General features: G+C 51.0%; 1 protein-coding gene across 3 annotated transcripts; it reads right to left on the reverse strand.

Moving 5' to 3' along the window:
* Positions 1-867: 867 nt before the first annotated feature.
* On the reverse strand, positions 868-13,443 carry LOC125537849 (myosin-binding protein 7-like). Of its 3 annotated transcripts, XR_007296123.1 has the most exons (4): positions 11,929-13,442; positions 11,087-11,358; positions 9,029-9,117; positions 868-1,256 (listed from the first exon to the last, which is right to left on the reverse strand). XR_007296123.1 is itself a non-coding variant. In XM_048701165.1 (3 exons), the coding sequence occupies exons 1-2, from the start codon at positions 13,112-13,114 to the stop codon at positions 11,087-11,089; spliced, it is 1,458 nt and encodes a 485-aa protein (XP_048557122.1). In that variant the 5' UTR covers positions 13,115-13,443; the 3' UTR covers positions 8,931-9,112. The 3 variants fall into 3 exon arrangements, 2 of the variants coding, with proteins under 2 accessions (XP_048557122.1, XP_048557120.1); XM_048701165.1 differs by lacking the exon at positions 868-1,256 and having other exon boundaries at positions 8,931-9,112; positions 11,929-13,443; XM_048701163.1 differs by lacking the exon at positions 868-1,256 and having other exon boundaries at positions 8,931-9,117.
* Between the last annotated feature and the right edge of the window lie 214 nt (positions 13,444-13,657).

Raw genomic sequence — 13,657 nt, forward strand, 5'->3', positions numbered from 1 at the left:
GGGAAACCGAGGCGATGAGGACGACGAGGCGTGGCGGTCGCTGACTCAGCAGGCCCGTTGTCCTTTCGCGCCAAAAACGATTGCCACGGCGCCCCCAGTGCGTCAGGTTCGGCCTGGGTCCACCGGCACCAGTTTCAGGCTTAACCGGTGAAAATGGACCTCCAGGGGACGCGACTGGGCCGAGACGCAAGAAAATGGCCCGGGGGGGGAGGGGGGGGGGGCTGTTGAGGCGCGACTGCAGATGCTCTAATGCCGCTTTCACCGGGTGGAGATGCTCTAATGCCGCTTTCACCGTCATACTTTATTCGTGAACATTTTCATTATCAATGTCGTGGTATAAACTTTTGTAGAGTTGCTACTCCAATGTACACCTCCCACAAGTAATGATGGACGTTCGGTTCATGTGTGATGCTAGCGGCAGCGGGTGCAGGAAGCAGCAACATGAAAGATGGGCGCCAAGGGCCACCGTTCACTCCCTCGTGCGAGCAAGATGAACGTCGCGTCGCAGCCATGTCCTTTTGTATATTACTAGGCAGGTGAAGCATTACTCTTAACGTACACTACGTACATAAATTTGACGCATGTTTCCTGGTACACAATCCATGTTATGAGCAACTACCACCACAAGCACGCATACTGCAGAACATACTTGCATACTACGTTTGATGCTGACAGAACTACAGACAGGAAATCATCGCAAGAAAAAACTACAGATAATAAATTAATCTGCAAAAGATACTTGGCATACTACGTTTAATGCTGATCAAACTACAAATAAGAAATTAATCTGCACACAAAGTACACAATCAGTTTAAGACAAACATATGGTTACAAGCACTCAGTAAACCTCTATGTACATTTTTTTTTGAACGGTCACCGAGGGGGAGAGCTTCCCCACCTGAATATATTACCACTCAAAAGGAGGAGTCGAGAATTACAATAGTAGTTTGGTTACAACATGATCATTAGGGTACAGCTGAAGAGAGGAAGTGAAGCCATTGTCTAGCGGAGATATTGTCTTCTTTCTTTTTGAACCGAAAAACCCATAGAGAGAAGTCAGCAACAATGTTCCGTATGGTGGTTCTGTGTGTATGATCGTCATTCCTGAAGACGAGCGTGTTTCTAGAATCCCATAGCTTCCAAGAGATAGTCAGAACCACCGAAGGCCAGATATTGGGGTTGAGGCCATGAAGCGTTGGGTGTTGGAGCAGAGCAGCAAGGGAGGTCGGGGCCGGCAGGCCCAGGGAGGACCAGACCTGTGTAGCATAAGAACAGTTGGAGATGAGGTGGAGTGCATCTTCATGAGGGTCTTTTACAGCGCGGACATGCGGCGGATTGGGCAATGTGTTTGTGGAACATGTTTGCCTTCGTGTTGAGCCGGTCACGGAGGAGGAGCCATGCGAAGATCTTGACTTTGATCGGGACTTTGGAAGACCAGACAAAGTCGTGGTGAGGGTATGTATCATCTTCAGCAGTAATGGAGGAGTAGGCGTTCTTGGCAGAGAACAGTAGTCCGTGGGTGAGGGATCTTTCGTCAGGTTGGTCCGTTTGCTGGAAATCCTGCAACAACAACAGCACGCAATCCAACTCGCGAGCAGCAGCATTAGACAGACGGTTCCGTAGGTTCGCCAACAAGCTGGTTTGCCAAACAGTAGCCACTAACACCTTGTCATCAATGGAGTGTGAGAAGAGGTTTGGGAAGACGTTTTGGAGGGGAGACTGCAGTAACCATTTATCAAGCCAAAAGAAAGTGGATAGGCCATTGTATGTGAGCACAAATGAGTGCTGAATTAGCAGTGGCAAGTTGTTGTTAATGATCTTCCAGAGGAAGGAGGGTTTTGAGGTTTTTGCTGCAATGCCAAGAGGGTATTGGTGGTGGTACCATTGGGTCCAGGGGATGTTTGGGTGTTGTAGAATTTTGGAGGAGAATTTCATAAGCAAGCAGCGGTTTTGAACTTCCAGATTTTTCATGCCTAGACCACCAGTATCTTTAGGTTTGCAAACGTTTTTCCACGCGACCAAGCAGCTCGCCCCAGTGCAGGTTGGCTCGTTAGACCAGAAGAACGCCCTCCGGATGGCGTCTAGTTTGGCTATGATCGATTTTGGTAGGCGAAAGACGGACATAAAATAAACTGTTAAGGAGTCAAGAACCGCAGTTAGCAGGGTGAGACGTACCCCCCGAGAGAGCAGGCGGGCCACCCAACCGAAGAGGAATTTTCGGAAGCTGTCTATGATTGGGTCGAAAGCTGTGAGAGGCAGTTTGGTGGGGGAGAGTGGTAGACCTAGATACACTAGCGGGAAGGAGGATAAGGAACAACCAATCGTTGTGGCAATGCTGTTTTGCGTGGAAGAGTCGGTGGCTATGGTGAGAAGAGCCGTTTTTTGGAAGTTGATGACTAGCCCCGTTGCAAGGGCGAAGTCATGAAGGGTGTTTTTGAGGATGATGGTGGCGGCGTCGCTAGCCGCAGCAATTATCAGTGTATCGTCAGCGTATTGAAGTGTCACAGGTGGTTCGTTAGGCCGTAACGGGTGACAAAGAACGTTGGTTTGGAACGCTTTTGCGATTAGACGTTGAAGGACGTCGGCAACGATGATGAATAAGTATGGCGAGAATGGATCACCTTGGCGGAGGCCACATCTACATTGAATCCAGGATCCTGGAACGCCATTTAAAAGGATAGATGTTTTCCCAGTGAGAAGGATATTTTGTACCCAAGAACAGAAGTCAGAGGGAAAACCGCGGGCTTGTAAGATTTGTATGAGGGAGGACCAGCATATGGAGTCAAAAGCTTTCCTGAAATCGAGCTTGAAGATCATGGTTGGGGCTTTACGGGAGTGGCATGCACTAAGGATATCGGCAGCGTATATAAAGTTTTCAGCAATGTTACGTCCATGAAGGAAGCCAGTCTGGTCATAATGTATGAGCAGTGGGATGAGAGGTTTAACTCTGTTGGTGAGGACTTTGGCAACTGCTTTTGGCGTGCAGTTTTGAAGAGATATGGGTCTAAACGCGTCTGGGGTTGTTTGTGCCTGAGATTTTGGAAGAAGGACCATGTAGGCCCAGTTGAATCGTTCTAAAGAAGCAGTTTGATCATGGAAGGTAGCGAAGAAGGTTAGGATGGGTTTTTTGATATCATTCCAATATTTTCTGAAGAAGATGGGTCCAAAGCCATCTGGTCCAGGGCTAGCATTGGTGTTCATAGAGAGGAAGGCTTGGTATATTTCGTCATAAGAGAAAGGTTGTGCAAGATCACTGAGCTGGGGGAGGGGTGAGGGGTACAGTTGTTGCAAGCTGAAGTTCCATGTTGCATTTTTTGAGGTCTCGATGAGCTGTTGGAAGAAGTCCTTTAAGATGTCAGCTTTTTGTTCGTGCAGAAAAACTTCGGAAGTGTTGTGTAAAAGAATGGGAATCTTGTTTGATCGAGAGCGCTGCGTAGCCGAGGCATGGAAGAATCGAGTGTTTTCGTCACCGTCAATGGCGACCCTGATCTTTCCCCTCTGTTTCCAGAAGGCGATTTTTTGTTTGATGGTATGTTGTAGCAAGTTGCAGAGCGTAAGCCTCAGTTTTTGTTCGATCGGGAAGAGAGGAGCGAATTCCTCGTTTAGGTCAAGGGCCTGGAGAGCGAGTTTGCAATTTGTTTCCCGTTGATAGATGGGCCGCAGCGACTTGGCCCAAGACTTTAGGGCCGATCTTGTACCTTTAATTTTTTGAGCGAGCGAAGCTGCCGGATCAATGAAACGCCCACCGTGGCGCTGTGGGCCGGGCTGCCAGCAGCCGCGCACAATGTTAGAACAGGCTGGGAAGGAGGTCCAAAATTGTTCAAATCGAAAAAGGCAGGAAGATGGGACGGATGTGGATACGGTGACGAGGAGTGGAACATGATCAGAGACAAATCGAGTGAGGGAGGTGAGGTGTGAGTTAGGGAAAAGAGCATCCCAAGATAGATTGACCAGTACCCTATCTAGGCGAATCAGCATGGGGGATAGTCTTTTATTTGACCAGGTAAATTCTCTATCAAGGAGCGGGAGCTCTAAGAGAGCAAGTTGGTCGATGGTGTCGTTAAAGGCATCAGCCTCCGATCGTCTAAAGTTGTCGTTGTTGCGTTCATTGGGGAATCGAGTTAGGTTGAAATCACCTATTAGGAGCCAAGGAGATTGAGGTGGTGGTTCGATCTGTTTCAGTTTGTCAAGGAAGACTAGTTTTAGCTCTCGTTGCGAGGGGGCGTAGACATTAGTGATGAAGATATTATGTGGCGATGCAAGACATGATAGCGTTAATGTGGATGTGAAACGCCTGTGTTGGCAGTTGAGAAGCGAGAAGCAACGTGAGTTAGAAGCCGAGAGAATGCCGCCCGCCGTTCCGATTGCGTCGAGGTGGTTATTAGAGTCTAGGAAGCGCGGCAAGATCGATCGTAGTTTGATTGTGTCTGGTTTTTGTAATTTGGTTTCTTGAAGAAGGGCAATGGATGGGGGTAGGAGATTGATTTCAGAGAACACATTGGAGCACTTATCATTATCTCCTAGACCGCGAATGTTCCAGGACACGATAGAGTAGGTAGCGTTTTTCATAATGGAAACTTAAGTTGACACCTTACATAGGGGTATTGACCCAACAAGCAACCATTTCGGGTCAAGGTACAGTACGGCAAACTGACAGAAGCAGGCATGAGCACCATTACAAGTAGATTAAACCTAACACAGCGACTACAGGTCGGAGCGAGGCCCCGGATACATGGCCAGACATGGCCGCCACACACGTGGCCGCGGAGAAGAGAGCACATCATGGCGATCCCAGGCCACCAGAACCGGAAGCGAGGTCCGCCAGCATCTCCGGCGTGGCGCCGCAGACAGCAGCGACGGCGGCCAGGTCCTCAGGCGAGGCAGGACCGTGCGCAGAGCCGTCGATGAGCCCAGAGTCGTCGCAGAGCCGAGCGTGGATCAGGGCGTCGAAGAGGTCCTTGGAAGCAGCAGATAGGTCGAGCTTCTTTGCCTTGGAGCGCATGGCCTTGGAGGTCATGGAGTAGATAGGCGGCTCTATTTCAGCCAGCCTAGCACTGCGTCTAGCCTTGATGCCGGAGTCAGCAGCCATCTTGGCGCGCCTGCTGATGCGCCTGGCAAGGCACTCATGCGTAGGCTCTAGGGGCAGGTCCAGTGGCTGGGCGGAGAGATCCACAGGAAGGGGGAGCGGCTGAAGGGCAGGTGGGGATGGTGGAGGAGGCGGTGTAGGTGGCAGAGGAAGTGGAGATGGTGGGGCTGGCAGTGCAAGCAGGGGACGTGCATGGCGCGAGCGAGCATGCAGCTTCTGTGGAGAGGGGGAGCGAGCGGGAGGGGTCCATGGGGCATGAACAAGCATGGCAACGGGCATGCCGTCAGCCATGACTGCGAGGATTGGGATGCCGTCGAGCGGCCTGTCAGCAGTGGGAGATGGGGGAGGGCCCAAGGGCGACTCCGGGGTGCATGCAAATGTGACATGGCCATGGCAGTGTTCCTGATTTGAGTAACAGTGGAGGGAGAGAGGCGAGGGTTTGATGAGAGGGAGGATAGGGAGCCGTCGTCCCCGTCCTCAGAGCTGAAGGGCGATGCCCCGGAGCCGTGACGGAAGAGCGCGCGGCTCTCCAGCTTGACAACGACGATGTCGTTGTCGGGGAGACGCACCGTGAGGCATGGAGGGAGGACAAAATCGCGGGCAACCATGACGAGCGCGCGAACGCTAGAGTGGTCACCCTGGAAGCAGTGTTGGTCGGCAGAGACAAAGTCACCAAGGTGGGAGAAGAAGTAGTCTGCCCCCTCCGGGTGCCAGAGCTCATCGGGATAACCGAAAGCCTCGATCTCAGCCATGTGAACGAAGATGGCCGTAGATCTATTGTCAGCGTGTTCAGGCTTCGAAGAACAGGGTATTGCCCTGGTGGTGGATCGGCCCATGGCCAGTGGCTGCGAGGCGCTCGTCTACGTTGGCAAAGGAGAGACGGTCGGCGCCACGTGCGGAGGAAGTGAGGCCGAACGTGGGATTGTTGCGGTGTTGAGCGAGGGCGTGGCGGATGAACCTAAATGGGTTAGGCATAGGAGTGGCAAGGTGTACGTAGGCAAGGTTGTCCACCTGGCGGACTAGGCAGCTTGGAGGGACAAGGAGAGGGATGTGTGGTGCCGGTGGAGGGAAGCATGATGTTGCGGTGGGAATGGTGACTGGGGAGGGGGTGGGGTGGAGCGAAGGACGGCGACGGGGGGAGGATGAGGAGGTGCGCGGTCCGAAGATGAGCGGGAGACGGAATGGCGGCAGATCGTTGGTGAGGACGCAGTGGGAGCCGAACCAGATTGGTGCGCCATCGGAGCGCGTGGAGCCGGCCGACGAGCCGGAGGCGGTGTGGGTGCCCGTCGTGTGTGCCATAGAGCTGCATGGCGGTCGCACAAAAGCAGGGTTAATACGCGGTGAAGGGGGCATAGGAGGGAAGAACGGGAGGAAGCGGATGGCCTTGCACCTGTAGCTCCGGTGGCCGGAGCACCAGCAACGAGAGCACCGGACGGGGTCGCGACAGTCTGCGATGGTGTGGTCGCTAGCAAGGCACCGAAAACACCTAGTCTTCTTCTTGCGGCTATAGTGGTGGTGGAAGTGTTTGAGGCTAACCATCTGAGAAGGAGGCGATTTATAGGCTGGAGAGGGCGATGGATGGGGGAGAGGGGATGCAGGGGCCCGAGGCGGGGAGCAGAGCAAAACCTCCCGGTAGCTGCGCGGGTCTTGCAACGGCGTGGAGATCGAAGAGCTTAGCAGACTGGCAGCGGTGGCAGGGGCGTGGCACTGGGTAATGGCGATCTCGGGATGGAGCTGAGGGGACTGGGCGGAGAGTAGGCTGACGGAGGTAGGGGAGGCAGGTGGTGGAGTAGACGTGATGATGGTCGCATGCGTGCGCATGCATGCGTTGGTTTTGTCGCGCGGTGAGGACGAGCGGGGGTGCGATTGTGGGACCCGTGGATCAGTGGCTGTTAGGTAAGATATGGGGTGCGCGTTGGAACCTGGGGGGTCGAGCAGGCCGAGCGGCCGACCGGGGGGCGGCTGTGGTGACGCAGGTGGGCCGGATGCGTCAGTGTCATGTGATGGGTGGCGTGAGGTCGGGTGGTCTAAGGTTGGATTGTTTAACGAACTAGGCTGGTCGAGGGGGTGTACGGTGCGGTCGTCTACACCGTCTCGTTTTCTCTCTGAAGAAAGGATGCAGGGAGACTTGGCGGGGGAGGCCGAACCAGATGAGCGGCACACGTGTCCCAGGCCATCGATTGCGTTCCGGTCAACCGAGGCAGCAGCAGTGGAATCCACGCATGGAACAGTGTGTTGTATCTTGGTATGCAGGTGAGAGAGATCTTGCGGTAGTTTTTTAGTTGACGGGTGCGGTCCAAGCAAGGACGTGCGGTGAGTGGGCAGGATGGGTGCGAATGGGTCGATTGAGTCCGGTTCAAACACTACAGGCAATGGTACCGATCGCACTATTTGAGATGCTTGGTCAAACGAGTCAAATAGTTGAAGTTCAAAATTTGAAAAAAAGGATGGGCGCGCAACGGAGGACCTCAGATCTGACCTTGACCGAGTACACATGCACTAAAAACAAGTTCGGAGCGAGCGTGATCGCATGGAAAACCCGTTGGAACGAAAACTGGTGGTCTAGAGCATTATTAATCAGAGTTTCATTAGCGCAAACTGACTTAGAAGAGAACACGATCCAGATAGGAGTATTTGGTTGGTGTGTTAGGCATGTGGTAGGAGTGGTGACAAGGCAGTGGTACTTAGAAAAAATCAGCTTATTGAACGAAATGCCAGGCCGGAACGGTCGTACCTTTGTATGCGATCGCAGAGTGGAGCTAGTTGCGGGAGTTGCAGTAGGTCCAACAGGCAGCCGACCGTTGGCGAGAGAATGGCCCACCTGCATGGAGGCCATGCACGGAGAGGAGCGTGCTGAGTCGTCGACGACTACGCGAGGAGGCGCCAGCGCATCATGTAGCGGCGGGGATGGCCGCGCCGCTAGCATGGCCGGCGAGGCATGAGGCGCCACGGTGATGGTGGCGAACATGCGAGGCGCCACAATCGAGGAGCAGGCCGCCATGAGCGTGGCAACATGGTGGGAGGCGACCGGTACATTGAACGCAGCGTTGGAGAGGCGTTGAACTTCGATAGAACACGCAGGTCCACCAAAGCGGAAGGAGAGAAGCGAGGCGACGAGAGTTTCATCGACCATAAAATCCGCTTTATGGACGAAGAAGATGATTGAGGTGGGCAAGGCCGAGGCAATTGGCGCTGCAAAAACTTTGGACGAGCAGAGATCATGAATGTTGCGCGCGAAGTCGACGCCGGGAGAGGGGAAGAACCCGAGCTGAGAGCGCAGGAATGCGTCGGCATGGCCGAAGCGGTCGCCGATGTCAAGGGGCTTTGTTTGGTGGATGGGTGGACGGTGTGTGGAGGTGGGTGGCGGTGGAAAAGGGGGAAACTGGATGGAGTGGCTTGTGGCGACGAGGATGGGCTCGGCAATGAGAGCTTGAACGATGCGCATATCGGATACAGAGATGCGAAAGAGTTGATCATGGAGGCGAGTCACCTGGAAAGGGGGGGCGTTGCCGCCCAGGCAGGCTTGCATGAGGACGGCCACCAGTTCTTCGTCAAGGACGAGCGAAGAATGATGGACATGCACGGAGAGGAAGCATGGAGGTTCATGGCGACGCGGGTTGATATGCTTGGAAAGGCACCGCCAAACTTGCGCCTGGAAGTCGTCACCCATAGCGTCGCCGACGTCGAGCGCGGCCCGCAAGGCTTTGGCGGTGGGGGAGTCATGCCGTCGGAGAGGGTCATGGAAGGTGGCCGTCGGGGGGGGGGGGGGGGGGGGGGGGGGGGGGGGGGGGGGGGGGACGCGGGAGGGGAGAGGGGAGCGAGGGGGGACGGGAGCCATTTCGTATGTGTCATCCATCTGCACTAGTAGTCCGGGAACACCTTAAGAATCCTCTATGTACATTTGCATCATTAGGTACTATTAATTTGAAAGAACAAACAAACCTTAAGGATGTAATGCCGAGAGGAGAGACTACAAACGAAAACAAATATCTACAACATCAACCGTGCCGCCGTGACAAAATATGCCTGTCCTGCAAGAATATAGTGGCAAAAATAAAACTTCAAGTAGATATGTCCGAAAAGGAAAAAGAAACAGTTCCGCTTCCAGTGGTTCTACACAACACAGGTGTAAGAAGTCGCTTTATTGTGCAACATATATTTATGACTAAAGCCAAACTATTGTCCTACTAGTAAATGCACACGTGCTTTGGATGTTCAACTAATATAACTAAAACATGATAAATCATTTCTCTCAATGTTCACAAGTGTATATACTTGCATATTCTACATGATTTCATACCTTGCAATATTATTGCTGAGGTGGAAGAAAACTGTAAAAAAAATGTTACTATGCACGCCACACTTTTTAAGAAAGGCAAGTACATATGAAATTAAACATTTATTACAAGCACAAGAAAATATTAAGCCTACGTATGCTCTAAAATTTAAATGGCATGCATTTCCTTAGTGGCAAGGATGATTTGCTCCAACATACTTGACCAAAGGGCTGTTATATAACTCAATGTTTCTATAAATGTTTTGTAAGTAATTCAACAGCCGATTTGCATCCAATGATGGCAAGCATTAGTTGTTTTGGTTGAATGAAATGAAATGCTATTGATGGTGGCCGAGTTTTCTTTCGCATCAGGTGTTCCTGAATAACTAAGAATGTAATAACTGTTCCAGGCTGAATGTGTAAAGAAAAAGGTTAATTGATGTGTCGTAGAAGATTTATGGCATCTCCAGGTCATTAGCATTTTGGACAATTAGCAACGCAACAAACAAGTATACAAAGCAATCTGCCAGGGAATTAGGGCAGTAGAGTTGCAGTTTAATAGTTATTTCAATTGTGGCTATTAGTTTTGAAGGGCAGAGATGCAAAACTTTACAACTTTCATCAGATATTGCTATTCATGGGTTTGTTGCAAGAATTTTGTAATGGTGATTTACAACTCACAAAAGAGGGACCAGCAATTTATTTGTTTGGACAGTGACCAAAATAGCCCTAAGATACTTTGCCAAGAGAACGACATTTACCAATTTGGTCATTACATGCCCATGAATTGACATAAATTTCTGCTAAAAGAACTAAAGAATGACAATGGAACCTTACGGAAGTTTGGCAATATGCCAAAGGCCAAATCTAATCAAAGATACCAAATTTCTGAAAGGCAAACTTGGGCATCCATGTAATCCAAACCAAACACCACGCGAGGATAGCCAACCAGTGACACACAATGCTAAGGTCATGAAACAAACATACACGACTTATTGTTTTGTTTCAAGAACTATGGCATAGGCCCTGCAAGGAGTGCATAACACTGATCTCCAGATAGACCAATCAGAAATGCAATCTCTCATGCAACAAGCACTTCTTACAGATTCAGCAACTATGTGCCTATCAACCTAAGTAGTAAGTAGACCATAGAAACATGGTTTATTACTAGTGTACAATAAATATAAGTTATATTTACTCGTTATCCTAGTTAGTTTAAAAGTTGTAGTCCATTGTGCAAAGTGTGGTCGTGAACCCAACTAGTTAAAGTAAGTTCTGCAAAATGACACTGCAACAGCCTGGTATCAATTGCAACACGGTATCATAATCAAGCTCTGGCATATTCTTGATACCTATCTATCATACTATAAGTACCAGGACATGCGAAAATGCATATAAACAATATTATCTGTAGTGCGCTACAATCAATAAAAACACAATGAAATGTCTTAATTTACTACCATCTCCCCAAAAGAAACAAACAGGGTTAGAGAAAAAAGAAGTCCCAAAAACTTATGCCTTCTTATCATGCATGAAGTACGGAGCCTGATGATATACATCAGCATATGTGGGCTTAATGAGGCTCCATAGTGGAATTAGTCATATATTGGAAAACTTAGGATCCGATAATAGTTTGTATATATTGCCTAGGTATGTTGTGATCCTGCGGCACCATCAGAAATGCTGTATTTAAAGAAAACAACTAGAGGAACTTCCATTCATACCTAGCTTTTCTTTGAAATTTTAGGAGAAATACAGTGTAAGTGTCGCCCTGCATCTGCAACATCTTTGATTTCTTGAAGTTGGTCAGCTATATCCTCTAAGAGTTGCAACTGTAATGATTGCCTCCTTCCACTTGCTGCAAGCCTCATCTTGTTTTGTGCACCTTTGATCGCATTCAGACTTTTCCCCAGGAGATCATCTGCGGCAGCTCGATTCTGCAACTTGTCTGCTTGCATTGTTGCATCAGAGAAGCTTCGACCAATCAGGCCTTTAACTGCATAGGAACATCTCAGTTTCAGTACCAGTTTCAAATGATTCTGCAACTATAATAGTTTCTTAAAATGTGTTGACTTGGGTATTCAACATGTCATGCTGGTGAAATAACTAAAGTACAGCCAAAATACAATAGGGGTTAAGCATGTCATGCCAGCACACATGGAAAAATATTCGAAAGTAGTTAACAAAATTCAAGAGGATGCAGGTACACATGTATATATCAATATGAGAAATAAGTTGCAACACTTTTTGTTTGGTAAATCTGATAAATAATATCCAGTTGACAAAACGAAATTATGCAAGGTAGCATGTGAACTCAAAGCAAAATATCCAATAACCAACATGGTTTTAATAAACTAGCATAGCAGCATTTAGGCAAACCAATAAATGAATTGATTGAACCTAGATCAATAAAGATCCAACAATAATTATCAGCAATCAGGAGAAGTGCGAACAGATTTGCAGCATTATGTTTATCGCAATAGAAAAGAACTTAATCCTGTCACATGCTAGATAGTATAGCAAATATCAACCGAGTTTTATTTCTCCATCTGCAGTCTGCACATACCTTCAGTGGAGAAGCAAATATCATCAACAACATGCACATCAAATATATTTGCATCATTGTCGCTTGCCATAAAATCATGGCAAGTCTTGTCTAGCCGCCCACTGTCCTCCTCCTGAAATTCATCAGCAGTCAGCTCTTCCATACCTTTCATACCAGCTGCAGCATTAACTTCAACATCACCACCTTGATCCAGACATCGTGCAGATTGGGGCAAGCACAAACTCCGGGCAGATAGGGGGAGAATTACCACCGTCTCCGTGCCATCATCTTCGCATCTATCTGCCCCCAATTTCGATCCGGCCACAGGAACTTCTCCAAGTGCCTGAAAAGGCAGACTGTCCTCATTCCCATCCTTAACATGACCCACACGAATGGGCGACACTTGTTGGCGCGCGAACTGCTTCTGGAAGCTGAAGACAGAATTATTCCCAGGCTGAACCCCCGCATTCTTATCAAGCGATCTGGAAGAGCTTGGCTCGCCCTCTAGAAAGTAACTGTGCGGCGTCATCATCTCCACCTCCTCGTCATCATCATTCCCGGTGAGACCAAGCATCCGCCGGTAGGACTCCACCTCTTTCTGTAAAGACCTGGTCTCACGCTCCCTCATGAGCAAGATGTCCTTGAGCTCCTCCACCTCATTCTCGTAGAAGGCGCAGCGCTCATCAGAGGTGCGGCGCTGCTGCCGCACCTCCATCTCCAAGGACGATTTCTCCTTCTGCAGACGCAGGATCATCGCCATGGCCTCCTCGGCCGCGGATGCTGCGGCGCTGCGTTCCTTGTCCAGCTCCTGCTGCAGCGCCGAGACGTCATTCCCCTCGTCCACCTCCCGCTTCAGATTCACCTCCTCCTCTTCCTCATCGACGGACTCGGCTTTGCCCTCCCCCTCGTCCTGGCTGTCGTCGTCGGAGTTGAAGACGAAGGGGAAGCGGGAGCGAAGGGAGAGGAGGAGGGACTCGAGGACGCGGGAGGGGTAGCGGAAGAGGAAGGCGAAGAGGCAGGGGAGGTGCGGGCGGGAGCAGGTGCAGGGGAGGCGGAGGCGGAAGAGCGCGAGGAGGGCGGAGGCCGCGGACGCGGCGGCCGCGGCGCAGAGGAAGGCGTAGACGATGGCGAGGTCGAGGAAGGCGCCGGCCAGCGCCCGCGCCGTCCAGCGCGCGTGCACGCCCGCGACGCCAGGGCAGGGCGCCATCAGCGCATAACGATCGCCCGCCGAATCTGAGAGGATTCCCCCGCCGATTCCTCCACCGGATTCCGGGTGGTTGTTGCTGTTCGGTGGGGAAAGGAGTCCTGCCGTGCCGGGATTTGGCTCCCTTGGCCTCGTCGTTTCCAAGGCGGCTGCGCTGCGCGGGCGGTTGCCGGGCGGGCGGCGGGGAAACGGTGGGGGCAGTCGGTGGAATCGCCCGCGCCGACGTGCGGGGTCCACGTCGTGCACCTCGTGCGGCAGGGCTATTTGTTTGGTATCCCGGCGGCCCGGCGCTTCGCTTCGCTTGGCGTCGTTGTTCGGTTGGGCGTTGTCCGGCAGGCCAATTCTGTCAAGCTATACGCGAGCCGCTTCATTTGGCAAAACCAGGCAGGCAGGGCAAGATTACTGACCTGTACCAAACGTCCAAACTCCAAACCACGGGCCACGGTGTTTACTTGTTTAGAATTAGATAGACTTCGGGGATGGGAAATGATCGCGTAGAACAGTCCACCGCGACGTCAGTAATGCTAACTGGCAAACATTTGTTGG

This window comes from Triticum urartu, chromosome 2 (assembly GCF_003073215.2).
Source record: "Triticum urartu cultivar G1812 chromosome 2, Tu2.1, whole genome shotgun sequence".
Classification (NCBI taxonomy): Eukaryota; Viridiplantae; Streptophyta; class Magnoliopsida; order Poales; family Poaceae; genus Triticum; species Triticum urartu.